The sequence below is a fragment of the Malus domestica genome, chromosome 09 (assembly GCF_042453785.1).
Source record: "Malus domestica chromosome 09, GDT2T_hap1".
In the NCBI taxonomy this organism is placed as follows: Eukaryota; Viridiplantae; Streptophyta; class Magnoliopsida; order Rosales; family Rosaceae; genus Malus; species Malus domestica.
The window spans coordinates 27,889,035-27,901,494 of record NC_091669.1 but is presented as its reverse complement, the minus strand read 5'-3'; the positions used below and the strand labels follow the sequence as shown (position 1 = coordinate 27,901,494).

The 12,460-nt window shown below is 37.4% G+C and overlaps 1 protein-coding gene across 3 annotated transcripts; it reads left to right on the top strand.

Moving 5' to 3' along the window:
• Positions 1-2,528: 2,528 nt before the first annotated feature.
• On the top strand, positions 2,529-12,159 carry LOC103444042 (ribulose bisphosphate carboxylase/oxygenase activase, chloroplastic). Of its 3 annotated transcripts, none has more exons than XR_530584.4 (12): positions 2,529-3,115; positions 3,623-3,632; positions 4,280-4,342; positions 4,928-5,041; positions 5,273-5,334; positions 6,590-6,644; positions 6,893-7,094; positions 7,916-8,022; positions 8,301-8,356; positions 9,961-10,053; positions 11,234-11,391; positions 11,607-12,159. XR_530584.4 is itself a non-coding variant. In XM_008382949.4 (11 exons), exons 1-11 carry the CDS (start codon positions 2,684-2,686, stop codon positions 11,339-11,341), a joined length of 1,302 nt encoding a protein of 433 aa, XP_008381171.1. In that variant the 5' UTR covers positions 2,529-2,683; the 3' UTR covers positions 11,342-11,555. The 3 variants fall into 3 exon arrangements, 1 of the variants encoding a protein (XP_008381171.1); XR_003776271.2 differs by having other exon boundaries at positions 11,627-11,850; XM_008382949.4 differs by lacking the exon at positions 11,607-12,159 and having other exon boundaries at positions 11,234-11,555.
• The last annotated feature ends 301 nt before the right edge of the window (positions 12,160-12,460 follow it).

Below are 12,460 nucleotides of genomic sequence, written 5' to 3'. Positions count from 1 at the left end.
CATATCATTAGGGTTAAAAGCAAGAGTATCCCATATCATGCTTTTTCCCTGTATTTTCCTTTAGCCTTGTTCTTACCTGCAAGACAATGAGAAAAAGAGCAATCAGTCAGCACTTGGAATCAAGCTTCCAGTTAGGAACTGACTGCCTGGAACCCCTTACCTGATTACTTACCTGGCATTGCTCTCGAGTATTCATCTTCAACATCTTATGCTTCCAGAGAAGATACCACATCTGCATGAGGAACAGATAAGGCCAGTGAGAAGGATACAATGAAGCATGTGGAGACAAGCGTAACAGAACACATGCCAATACTTCCACTACTTTGTCAACAGCAAAAGTATCTCATATCAGCAAGGTTGAACATACTCTAGATTTGATAGACTTATTTTAACCCTCAAATTCTTCAGTCGGCCTTATACTTTGGAGGTAACCATAAAACCCTCCAGCCCAATTTAAGAATAAGCATGTGGAAAGTTACTTCTTCAAAAGCAAAAGTATCTCATATCATCTCTTTTCCTTTTCTTCTCTTTATCCTTCATGCTGCCTGCAAGATAAGGAGAATGAGAACAATCAGCCAAAACTCGAAATCAAACTTCTGATCTGGGACTGATTTCTTGGAGCTCTGATTGCTTACCTTGTCTGTCACCTCTTTCAGCAGATCCCCTAGCTCGGCGACTGGGGGGACTCCTACTACATGGTTTGTATCGCGCTTGACCACGCCTGAAACTACAAGTAAGCTTCAAGTGAAATTGATACATTACCTTATGCATCTCCACCAGTTAAAGATACCACCCCTGGACGGAGGAAGAGTACTTCCAAAGAAGATGCCACATCTACCTATAAGACAGATAAGGCAAGTGAAGGCAATACCACACTTCGGTACTTAGAAGTTTCGTGATTACTCAGCGGCTTGGATTTTGCAAGTCCCCAACCGAGTAGTTTCCCCTCCAACCAGGAGGCCAATCACAGAGCGACACGTGTCGACATCAGAAGCCAATCATAGCGCGACACGTGTCAACATCGGAAGCCAATCACAACACGACACGTGTCAATGTTAGAACAAGGCTAGAAACTCTCTTCTATAAAAGGAGATCATTCTCCCAAAATATTTCCTAATGCCATTTGTACTGAATCATTCACTTGTACCCACTAAAGGAGAGCTTGAACCTATGTACTTGTATAAACCCTTCACAATTAATGAGAACTCCTCTACTTCGTGGACGTAGCCAATCTGGGTGAACCACGTACATCTTGTGTTTGCTCTCTTGTCTCTATCCTTTTACATACTTATCCACACTAATGACCGGAGCAATCTAGCGAAAGTCACAAACTTAATACTTTCTGTTGTACCAAAGTCCTCGCTGATTTTGTGCATCAACAATCCTTAAGTCCTTACCTTTTTGCATTGGTAATGGATGAGTTAACATGACATATTCAAGATGTTATTCCTCGGTGTATGCTTTACGCAGACGATTTAGGGTTGATAGGTGAAACTTAGGAAGGGGTAAATGCGAAGCTTAACCTTTGGAGAAAAGTGTTGGAATCTAAAGGTCTTCGCCTAAGCCGATCAAAGACAGAATATATGGAATACAAGCGGAGTGGATGAAGTGGAAGAGTGCATCCGGCGTGTTGTGTGACCGTCGTATGCCACTAAAGCTCAAGGGAAAATTTTATAGGACGGCAATAAGGTTGGCGATGCTGTATGGCACAGAATGTTGGGCGGTAAAGCATCAACACGTACACAAAATGGGTGTAGCAGAGATGAGGATGCTTCGTTGGAGGTGTGGGCTCACGAGAAAGGATAAGATTATGAATGAGTGGGTTGGACATGTGCAAAGAAGGCTTACTGACGCTCTAGTTCAAAGATATGACTACGGGACAGAGGTTTAGGGCCGAAGGGGTAGAGGAAGACCTAGGAAAACTTTGGAAGAGACCCTAAGAAAAGACTTAGAGTACTTGGATCTAACGGAGGACATGACACAAAACCGAGCGCAATGGCGTTCTAGGATTCACATAGCTGACCCCACTTAGTGGGAAAATGCTTTGTTGTTGTTGTTGTTGGTGAAGAGAAATGAGAAATGGTTAGAGAGTCGTGCTGATAATGTGTTATAAAATGACAAAAGTTAGATAGATAACCTTTACTAGTGACTGGAGCGAAGCAGGTGTAAAATACCACACTGTAACTATAACACAAGGGGATGACAAATAAAAGAGGGAGGGATAGATACTGATGTTATTGATATTTTCTTCTTCTCAGAGTATTTTGATAGCACACAGAGTGCTTTATTTATAGAGCAACTCCAAACAAACGTAATAATTACATCTTGAAATTTACAGCACGCACCTTTTGAAAATACAATCCTCATTCATATCCCAAGTCCACATTACTGTGTGGGCATTCATTAACCCACAAATATTTTCAACACATATAATATTATAGTGTAATAAATATACCAACATAAATAGTGTTAAATTCTAATAATATTCGACGAGAGTTTGAAACTAATTGATTGCCGCAACCTTAAAGTTGGACATTACCAAATTCCCTCCCAATAGTCCACACCAGAGGATATGGTTGCGTTAATTTGTGGCGCCAAACCATCATCACACACTCACAGACTCCTCCAACTCTCAAAGGCATAAAGCACGCAAAAATTCAAAGCTCACAAATCCTCAAAAGCCATGATTCTCTGCAGCTGCTACCCATTTCTCTCCAAATCCCCAATCTTCTCCCTCCCATTTCCTCCCACCACCAAAACCCCATTCCTCATTTCCTCTCTCTGCTGCTCCACAACCCCCTCTTCCGTCCCAGACCCTCAGACCGACACTAATGACACCATCAGCGACAGCGGCGGCGGGCCCAACAAGAAGCGGCTTTCTGACCAGTCCTCGTGGGAGGCCAAGGACTCCGAGGGAAACGACTACTTGTACAGGTTGGGCAAAGAGGCTGATAACATGAACATCGCCGTCGGTGCCCGGGCCGGCCTCGTTGACGACCTCTTCGTCGGAAAGTTTCTCGGCCGAGACTCCGATATCGTGTTTGATTATCGGCAGAAGGTCACGCGGTCCTTCCAGTACCTTCAGGGCGATTATTACGTTGCGCCTCTGTTCATGGTATGATCATGTATTGCTTGTTTCTGATTATTTGGTTTGTATTTGATTCAATAGAAATTGGAGCAATGGTCCTTTAAAGCTTCCATCCAAACTAAAGGGTTTAAAGGGGCAAAAAATGGATGGTGCTTACGGACTTAGCCAAAAGGACTAATACTCACGAATTTTTAGTTCAGGACCAAAGCTCCAATTGAACTAAAGTTAAGGGACCATTGCTCCAATTATCTCGTGATTCAATTCCTTTGAAATTGATTAATTTGTGATTGAACAGTTTTTAAGATGCTAATCCAATGATCAACTGCTTTGATTCTTTCGGTATTAATGCCATTAATGATGATTGAATGCGTGATTGATGGGAATTTTGATGATTTTTCATTATGGGTTTGTCAAGTTAGAACATATCCATTGATGTTTTTGCTTAATTTTTATGTCTTAACTCTTATGAATTTAATCTGACAATTTCTGGTCAGTGATTTTATGTTTCTTTTTTGTTGCCTTTCTGTTTCACAGGATAAAGTTGGTAAGTTCTATGAAACTGGGCAAAAGATTAAAATAAAAATGTCATGATTCAGGTCAGAGCAGTACGAAAACTTGGTAAAAATCGCTGTACTTTTGTCACCTACCTGTGGTAACATGGTTTTTCCAATATTTGCAGTCATTTTGGTGGCCATGCTATGTGTTTGGACATTTGTTAGCAAATTTGAACAAAAATTAAAATTTATCTGGTATTTGATCAGTTTGCTTAGGGCCGAATCAAAATCCTTGTCTTTTCGCATATGTTTTTAGTAGCTAAGATGAAAGGAAGGTTATATTAAAATTTTCTAATAAGATTAATTTGTCCATCCATCACCACACCTTGTACAATAACGGTTCATTGTGGATGTCTTTGTCACGAATTTTGAGTGGAATATTTTTAATAGCTATGTTTACACTATAAGAGCCTGTACCAGATACCTCCAGTTTCTTCATTTACACTTAATGCTTTCCCTCAGGGGTCTTGTTGTCAGGATTTTTATACTCATGATTTGTGTTTCCTTAATGGATCTGTAATTGAAAATTTCTTGTTTTACCATTGGAAACTTTCATGTTTTGTGCAGCTCATCAAAGACACGATGATATTGTTATTTGTTGTAATCTTATGTGCGTGTGTTGTTTTTCCCAATGCAGTATGCCATATTGCGAAGAACTACCTTGCTCCTCTTCTAAATACTAAAGTTCCATTAATCCTAGGTATATACCGTAACTATAATCTTTACCGGCTATTCTTATGGGTTCTTGTTGAACTTTTGTTGATAGTTTTCATAAAGCTTTTTGGTCATTGATATTTCATGTTAAGGTATTCAATCATGTTTCATTTTTTTTTCTCTTCTTGGAGTTATCGATCTGATTCTTAAGATGTTTGGACAAATTACTACATATTGAAAAGTAGAGGTCGCACTTGGTGCGATGGCAAGTGCCTTCGTCCATGAGCGGTAGGTCTCGGGTTCGAGACTTGGGAGCAGCCTCTCCATAAATGGGGGTAAGGCTAGCCGACATTCACCTCTCCCAGACCTTGCATAAAGCGGGAGCCTTGTGCACTGGGTACGACTACATATTGAAAAGTCACATTCATTTCTTTTGTAACATTGGTCGTCCAAATTTTTGTATGTGGTTACTTTTAGAATCTTACTTTAAATCTTACTTTAAAACTTCTCTATCTCCTAAGTCCTAACCTACTTTTTTAATATCTTCTGAATGAGTGATAATGAGTTTAGTCTTTCGGGGTGACACATTAACAGGATATGTCCTCTGAAAATTTAGCATTTTATCATATAGGTATTTGGGGAGGAAAAGGGCAAGGAAAATCATTTCAGACTGAACTTATATTCCAAGCCATGGGAGTTGAACCTGTAATTATGTCTGCCGGGGAATTGGAATCAGAAAGAGCAGGTAACTTTCTATGATTATAAAGTTACTTCCTAAAATTTTTGCTGTTTTCCGATTATAGAATTTCCCACAATACATATCTTCAATTGAATTTGTTCATTTCTTTGGGAACTCCTTCTACTGATCTGAAATAAGTAATTGAGCTGGCATACTGCAAGGACAATGGAAGATTTGTTACCCTGTTTATAATTTCTTGTAGAATCAGGCTTTATATAATCATAAGTTCCACTGCAGGAGAACCGGGAAAATTGATACGGGAACGCTATAGAACAGCTTCTCAAGTGGTCCAGAACCAAGTTAGAAGCTCTACTACTTTCACTGTTAATATATGTATGTCTGGGATTATGCAGTTAAATAGTGCTGTTTGACGTTGCCATGCAAGTTTATCCATATGTATGTCTTGGGTTGTGAAGTTAAATAGTGCTTTTTGATAATTGTCATGTAATATTTATTTGGTTTATGATTCTATATTTTTTTCTTTCTGTTATTGAATTGGGTCTGCGAATATTACCGACTTCTTTAGAAAGTTAAGACAGGGAGGGAGGGAGATGGGCTTTCCCAAAGTATGAAAGAAAGCACGAGCAGAATTAGCTCCTTTTATCTTCCAAATCCTCTGGACGATAGACCTGCCAAAGAATTGTTTTGCGGGTAGTAGTAATACCTTTGTATTCTTTCTATAAGAAAGTAGATGCTGCATTAAAAGATTAACTCAAAGACTAGCGCATTCAATTTTTCACTTCTCCTGGTGTACATCATGCATTGATGCATATGTGTCCGACAAAGCTTCTTTAAGTCTCTTTTAGACACTCCATGCGTAATATGCAGAACCATCTTGAAAATCGGTGATTACGCCTACAGGATCAATTTGGCGAGCTAAGTTTTAAGATGAAATTTATGTTTTAGACTTTCAAGTATACTGACAAGGCATTGCGGAAGGGTATTTAAGACTACCAAGTCACCAGAAACTGAGAGCGAGGTTGCAGAGTTTTGAAATATTTGTGAAAATCTACAAAGAAGTTTTTTAGGTGCTTTATGTTTTGTCCTTTTTCTCCTCAATGCTAGGGATGAAATTGTATGCAATCATGACAGTATTTGAAAGGGTTAGTAGACAAAAGGACACTGATAATGCAAACTGGAAAACTAGGGATAAGTTGCACCATATAGAGAAATTAGAAGCGGCACATGAAGCAAAGCACTGCCATTCTAATTTGTCACCACATGCACACTGTGTCAACTCTGCTACTTTTAAGCTGGAATCGTTCTTCAAGGGCTACAATTCAAAATATCACCTCTTAAATCCATTTGAAAAGTAATTGAGAGGATCTGTTCAGCTAGAAGATGGAGGCTGTTCTCTGTCAGATCTTTGACCATAAATACTGCTGTGTTATATGGAACTGTTAATTTTATTCACAGAAGACAGCACAACAAAATAGTTGTTTGTTACAGTCTATATATGTTTGGATCGTGCTAATTAGCTTCATTGTTGGACATCACTTGTTTCATACCGTCTATAAATTTCTATGGATTTTTAATTTTTCTTGACTATTGCAGGGCAAGATGAGCTGCTTGATGATCAATGACATTGATGCTGGCCTTGGTAGATTTGGTGAGAACTGTTTAATTTAGACCAGAAATTCAATAATTTACGAAGAGAAAAAGGAAAGCATTAAGCACATAAATACAATAGTGCCAACTTTTTTCTGTAATTTTCTTTTGTTGGGAAAAATCAGTTATGTATGGTGTTAGTTATACGTTCCCATCATTAGTCATTGGTGTAGGAATTACTGAATTGACCTTTTAGTTTTCATTTGTGTTTCAATTTTAGTGATGTGTTATTGTCTATTGTTTTTCTAGGCAACACTCAAATGACAGTCAACAATCAAATTGTTGTCGGAACATTGATGAATCTTTGTGATAATCCTACAAGAGTTAGTATTGGACAAGACTGGCGAGATTCAGATATTACAAACAGAGTTCCTATCATTGTTACTGGAAATGATTTGTCAAAAATATATGCTCCCTTAATCCGTGATGGAAGGATGGAAAAGTTTTACTGGTATGTGATTGTTTAACAAATGTTCATTTTCATTTTGCTGGTATGTGATTTTTAACAAACGATTAAGAGCTTTTAATTGGTGATTTGCATGGATAAATCAATTTGCCATGACACCCGCTTTGGATGAAAACTCAATGTTTGTTATGAAGTGTTTTAAGTATATCCAATATCAAGCTTCAAACTTGCACACAAAAAGGAGAAGTTGATTTGGAGATTTGTGCCTTAACCATTCATGATGGCATGCAAAATTTCTTATTGATTTTCCTCATATCAGTGTGAATCTTTGTTAGAATAAAAATCAAAATATATACATTGAGACCTTTCACATTGAAAATTCAATCAATTTGGTCAAGAAAATCCGTACCTTCTCATCCATGTCTGTAGGCAGATGGATGCCTTTAACATGTTTTTCCCGGTGAAGTGATTTCTTCCTCATGATGGACAATAAATCACGGCAAGATAGTGAATGACATGCCTCGTATCCATTTCAAACACCTTTTCTTGCCCTTTTTTTGCCTGTTCGTGACTCTATCAAATGCACTGGGCCTTCTTTCTGTAAACTTTTGACTAATTTTCCAAAATTACTGTGCTAAAGTATTGTTAGAAATTAATGTAAACCAAGTATAGTTCTTGATATTTTGAAATTGATTTGCTGTAGTGTTATTCTTAATTAAATTCTTTTCCAATTGACCACATTGTATCATTTATTATTTTGTGTTATGTGTCAAATGCTATTATATGTATGTTTGAGATTTCCTTTCCTTTTCTCCATGATATGTAACAGATCCATGTGACCCTTGTTGGATATTTATCTGAAACAGGCAGCCTAACCACGAGGACATTATTAATATTGTTCACAGAATGTATGAGAAAGATGGCATATCTAGGGATGAAGTTGTAAGGATAGTGGACACATTTCCTAATCAAGGTATCCCTCTCTTATTGTCTTCTATCTAATCACGAAATCAATGCCTTTAAATTTCTTTTCAGCAAACATGTGGATTTTCAATTTCTGGATGTCATGGATTCACCATAGGCTGTTGATCAAATTTGAAGACTTCTGCATTGTACTTTATTTCTTGTTCTTATTTTTATCATTGTTATTGTTATTGTTGTTATTGTTGTTATTGCTGTTGTTGTTGGTATTATTATCGTTGTCGTTACTATTGTACTATTCTTATTCTTCTTCTTTTGATGATTGGGCAGCACTAGATTTCTATGGAGCTCTAAGGTCTCGAACATATGACCGGTCAATTTCTAAGGTATATGACATTTTTATTTGAAATTTGTTAGACCATTGCAACAAGTTACTATGTCAAATGCAAAGATTCATAGTGTATCTGTCATTAAGCAATTGAATCCATAGTTTTACCCATTGGCATTTGGATATAGGATATCATAGTGCTCATTTGAATTACTGTGGAGGATTGACATGATCTCCGTAGGATAAATTTTTTGAGAAGAATCTCCGTAGGATAAATAATGCCTAACTTGTTGCCTAGTCTTCAGACCTAATGCCTAACCCGCTGAAGGTCATTTATAGTTATTAATGCTCCAGCTTCTCGAAGTCTTCTTGCCTAACTAGTTGATGTATAGCCAACAAACGGAATCTCAAAAACTTAAACAGGATAAATCATGTTGTAACCTTTACTGTCAAAGATTTGAGGGACTAAAATGATGAGCCACTAATTAGCACAATAATTATAAGAAACAGAATTTCATATTTCATTTAGATTGTAATTATCTGTCATACAATAACTCTGACAGGCAAATGCGATAAACTATTAACTATTTTTTTGCTTTTAAAAGGAAAACTTCCACAGAATTAAATAGGATAAAATTACAGGAAGTTCATTAGCAAAACAATTCATCAACAAATGTGGACCCCTTGCTCATAAAGAGCAAAGTGAGCCAAAACGACCAGTGACCATATGTCTCTCTCTTGGCTTGAAAGTTACTGAAATAACCAGCAATTGAGCCAAGAGAAGCGTAGTATCTTCCGCCAGATTCCCTCCACTGACCAACACTCATCAGCACAATGACAAGATTAGCCACACTCAAAGAATCCGTTTGACAATCAACGAAAGGAAGGATGTATTTGTAGCGGAAAGAATGCCAGCATAAAGAGCATGCAATTCAGTCACAAGGATAGACACATTAGCAGTTGGCTGCCCAAAGCAACCGTCAACTAGCCTTGTGCATTACGAACTACAACACCAACACCACAAAGACCCGAACTAGGATCAACAGTGTCATCTATGTTAAGCTTAAACCATCCCCTTGGCGGTGCCTCCCAGGACCCTTCTAGGTGATGCATCCCCACCCCAACGGATCTCCTATTTGCTGTCCGGAACTCCCACAAGTCTACTCCATGTTGATAAATTACCTGGGCTGGGCGTGAATGTCCTTCATGCATCACCATGTTCTTTTCACCCCCACACAACCCACAAGATTTTGGCAGCTAGACAAACACTAATAAGAGAAAACGCATCACCATTAAGTGGCAAAAACATCAAAGAAAGCTCGAGTCCATATCTTATGTGCAAACAAGAAATTAGTGAACACAAGTTTCCCCTCTTAGGTACACCTTATACACAGCTGCATCCACAAGTTTCCTCTCAAGTCTTGACAGCTCTCCACATAAAATTGATAAGCTTCCCAGGAATTTTAGGCTTCCAAAGATGTTGCCAATATAAACTTAACAATGAGAGTTCAACAGCTCAAATCTTCCTGTTCTGATTTAAAATTGGTCTGGATTTGCTTGTTTCTCAACATTTTCTGGTAGTAGAAGTTATATTATTTCTTGTAAAATTTTCAAAATATTTATGTGCATTTATTGTCTTAACTAATTTCTCTTTTCTCCTAGTGGGTTGATGATATCGGAGGTGTTGAAAGTCTGGGAAACAAACTTATAAAGGGAAGAAAAAATGACAGCCTTCCCGTGTTTACTCCTCCAGAGGTAGTATTATCAATTTTAACTGGTGTTCTTTCCAAACCTGCATCCTATAAAAGCATTGAAAAGTCTGATTGATATGATTGTTGGTTTTGTACATCCATCAGTGAACTGGTTATACTTTCACCATCTCAGATGCAAAATGTAAATAGATTGAAGTATATAGTGCAACAGATTTGCAATATTTAGTGTTTCTGTCATGTTAGTTTTGGGTGGGTGCAGGTCAATAATAGCAAAACCCCTGCTGTGCACTGATATAAAACTGAACATTTGAAACTTGAAAAATGAGAGATTAAACGAATAAACACATAGGTTGCTAGGAAAAAACAGCACATTGCGCTTCTGTGCCAGTCCAAGGTGTATTTGTTAACAATCAGTAATGGATGGACTGATGGTTACATATTTGTATCAGCTTGCAGAATGCTTTTCAGAAGGGTCTTCATCGTGAACTGAAAACATAAATTTACAGAAATAATTGAAATTTTTTTAGAAACACATGTTTGATATTTCCTTTCCTTCACTTCATGTGCTTGAGATATGAGGAAACCATATGGATGAAAGGAGGGATGAAGAAGGGTAGTGTAAGACTGGGGAAGATATAAAGATGAATGAAAACAAAATCTTGAAAGTGAATAAAACTTAAGATTGTTTTTGAGTTTCGTTTTCTTTTTGAATCTTTCCATATGTATTTCTTCAACCTCTTTCCTCCATCCTTCCTCAACTCTTCTACATGCCTCATTTCTCCCAAGTGTGTCCCCTCTAATCAAACACAAAAAATGATAACTACAAACTAAAAACGAAATGATTATCAAGTAGGCTGTATGTAATCTGAGTTTGGTTACTAGTAACCAAATATCTTTTTATGGTTTTTGTATTTGGGTTCGGATGGGGGTTCACGGTATTTCTAATCTCCAAACTTTGTCATTGGAATAAATGTTCATTCTTTTTTTTTTTTTTCCTGCTATTGCAATCTGTCTGTCTGTTTTTTTCCCTTCAAATATTAATACAATTAGTATTGCTGTTATTTTAGAAAAGAAATAGGAATTTAATGATCTACCCTGTCTGGTTTTAGAAAACTATGCAACAGATTTGAAGCATTTTTATGCGTCTTGTAACTCATTTGGTTGGAATAAAATTTGTCTAGTAGGATTAACGCATTGAGTGGGTTTGCCTCTCCCTTGCGCAGCAAACTATGGAGGCTTTACTTGAATCAGGTTATTCTCTGATCAAAGAACAGCAGTTGATAATGGAAACCAAACTTTCAAAGGTATACATGAAGAACATGGACGATTAGAAATGGGGATGCCATTGTTATGTCGTCCAGTAATGTTTTGTTATGCACGGGTGAGTTCAATGTTTCTGGCTTCTTGTGTTTGCATAATGGAATTGTACAAATGTTATGGTCTGCCTTTGTTTCACTATAATCTCCGAACAGGAGAATGTTCGATAATCTCCAATGTTGAACCCTGTTTTTCCTCACGTGGATCACCAAATATTGTTTTCTTCTATGTTTCTGCTTTCTGGACTATTGGTAATGTTAGCGTATCAACATATCATAGGTTTATGACAACTCTTTTAGCAGCGGATGCTCAAGACCTTCTTCTTCTTGAACTGCCTGCCAAGGCCGACAACGCCTTGCGATCAGATTCAGCTATTAAGCTAATGCTCAAACGAATGATGATATGAGAATCTTTATTCGATCGCAGTTGGATAACTAAGTTTTATTTTTATTCATTTTTGGTGGATGACCGTGTTCGTCGAAAAGAATCCAAAAGCAAGTCATTTGGTCATATTTGGCTTGAACTGAGTGCCACTTATTCCTCGCTAAATTCAGGCAGAATATGTGCTTCAAATTAGGTCAACTTTGGCCCGTTGTGGACACACCAATGAGAGCAATGTGCCCCCTAATTAAGATTCTTGGGCAACAAGAAAGCTAGAGGGGGAGAGAAATTAACCTCCACAAATATAGAAGAACTTCTAAGGATTTGCAAATCTCCTACCACTAATTATTACTTAAGCTAAGATCTTTGTAACTTTGTAACATGGAATCAGTTCTTTAAAGCATAATCAAAGACGACCATCTCAAGAAGAGACTGGTAGCTTGCTTGACTAGGAACATTCTTTACGGCACTTTTGGTCTTGATTCTGCACAAGCCACCATCTCTAAAAAATTACAATTTTTATTATTATTTTTAAAATCTGATTAAAACAGTTTTTATTCTGCTTACATGGTACCAACTACCAAGGACGTCAATACGTGGCCGTTCATGTTTTGGTTTCAATGTTGTCTACTTTTAGTTCCCCATTATCTATTTAAGTATGCATTATTATATATGCAGATTATGTAAACAAAAATTCTATATCAAATTTTCATGTGACTTTGAAAATGGAGTATCCAAATTGTATTTATCAT

Coding starts and splice junctions, on each gene's coding strand:
- LOC103444042 (XM_008382949.4), top strand. CDS start 2,684: ATGATTCTCTGCAGCTGCTACCCATTTCTCTCCAAATCCCCAATCTTC. Junction 5,335..6,589: donor CTCAAGTGGTCCAGAACCAA/GTTAGAAGCTCT, acceptor TGACTATTGCAG/GGCAAGATGAGCTGCTTGAT. Junction 10,054..11,233: donor CCGTGTTTACTCCTCCAGAG/GTAGTATTATCA, acceptor TCCCTTGCGCAG/CAAACTATGGAGGCTTTACT.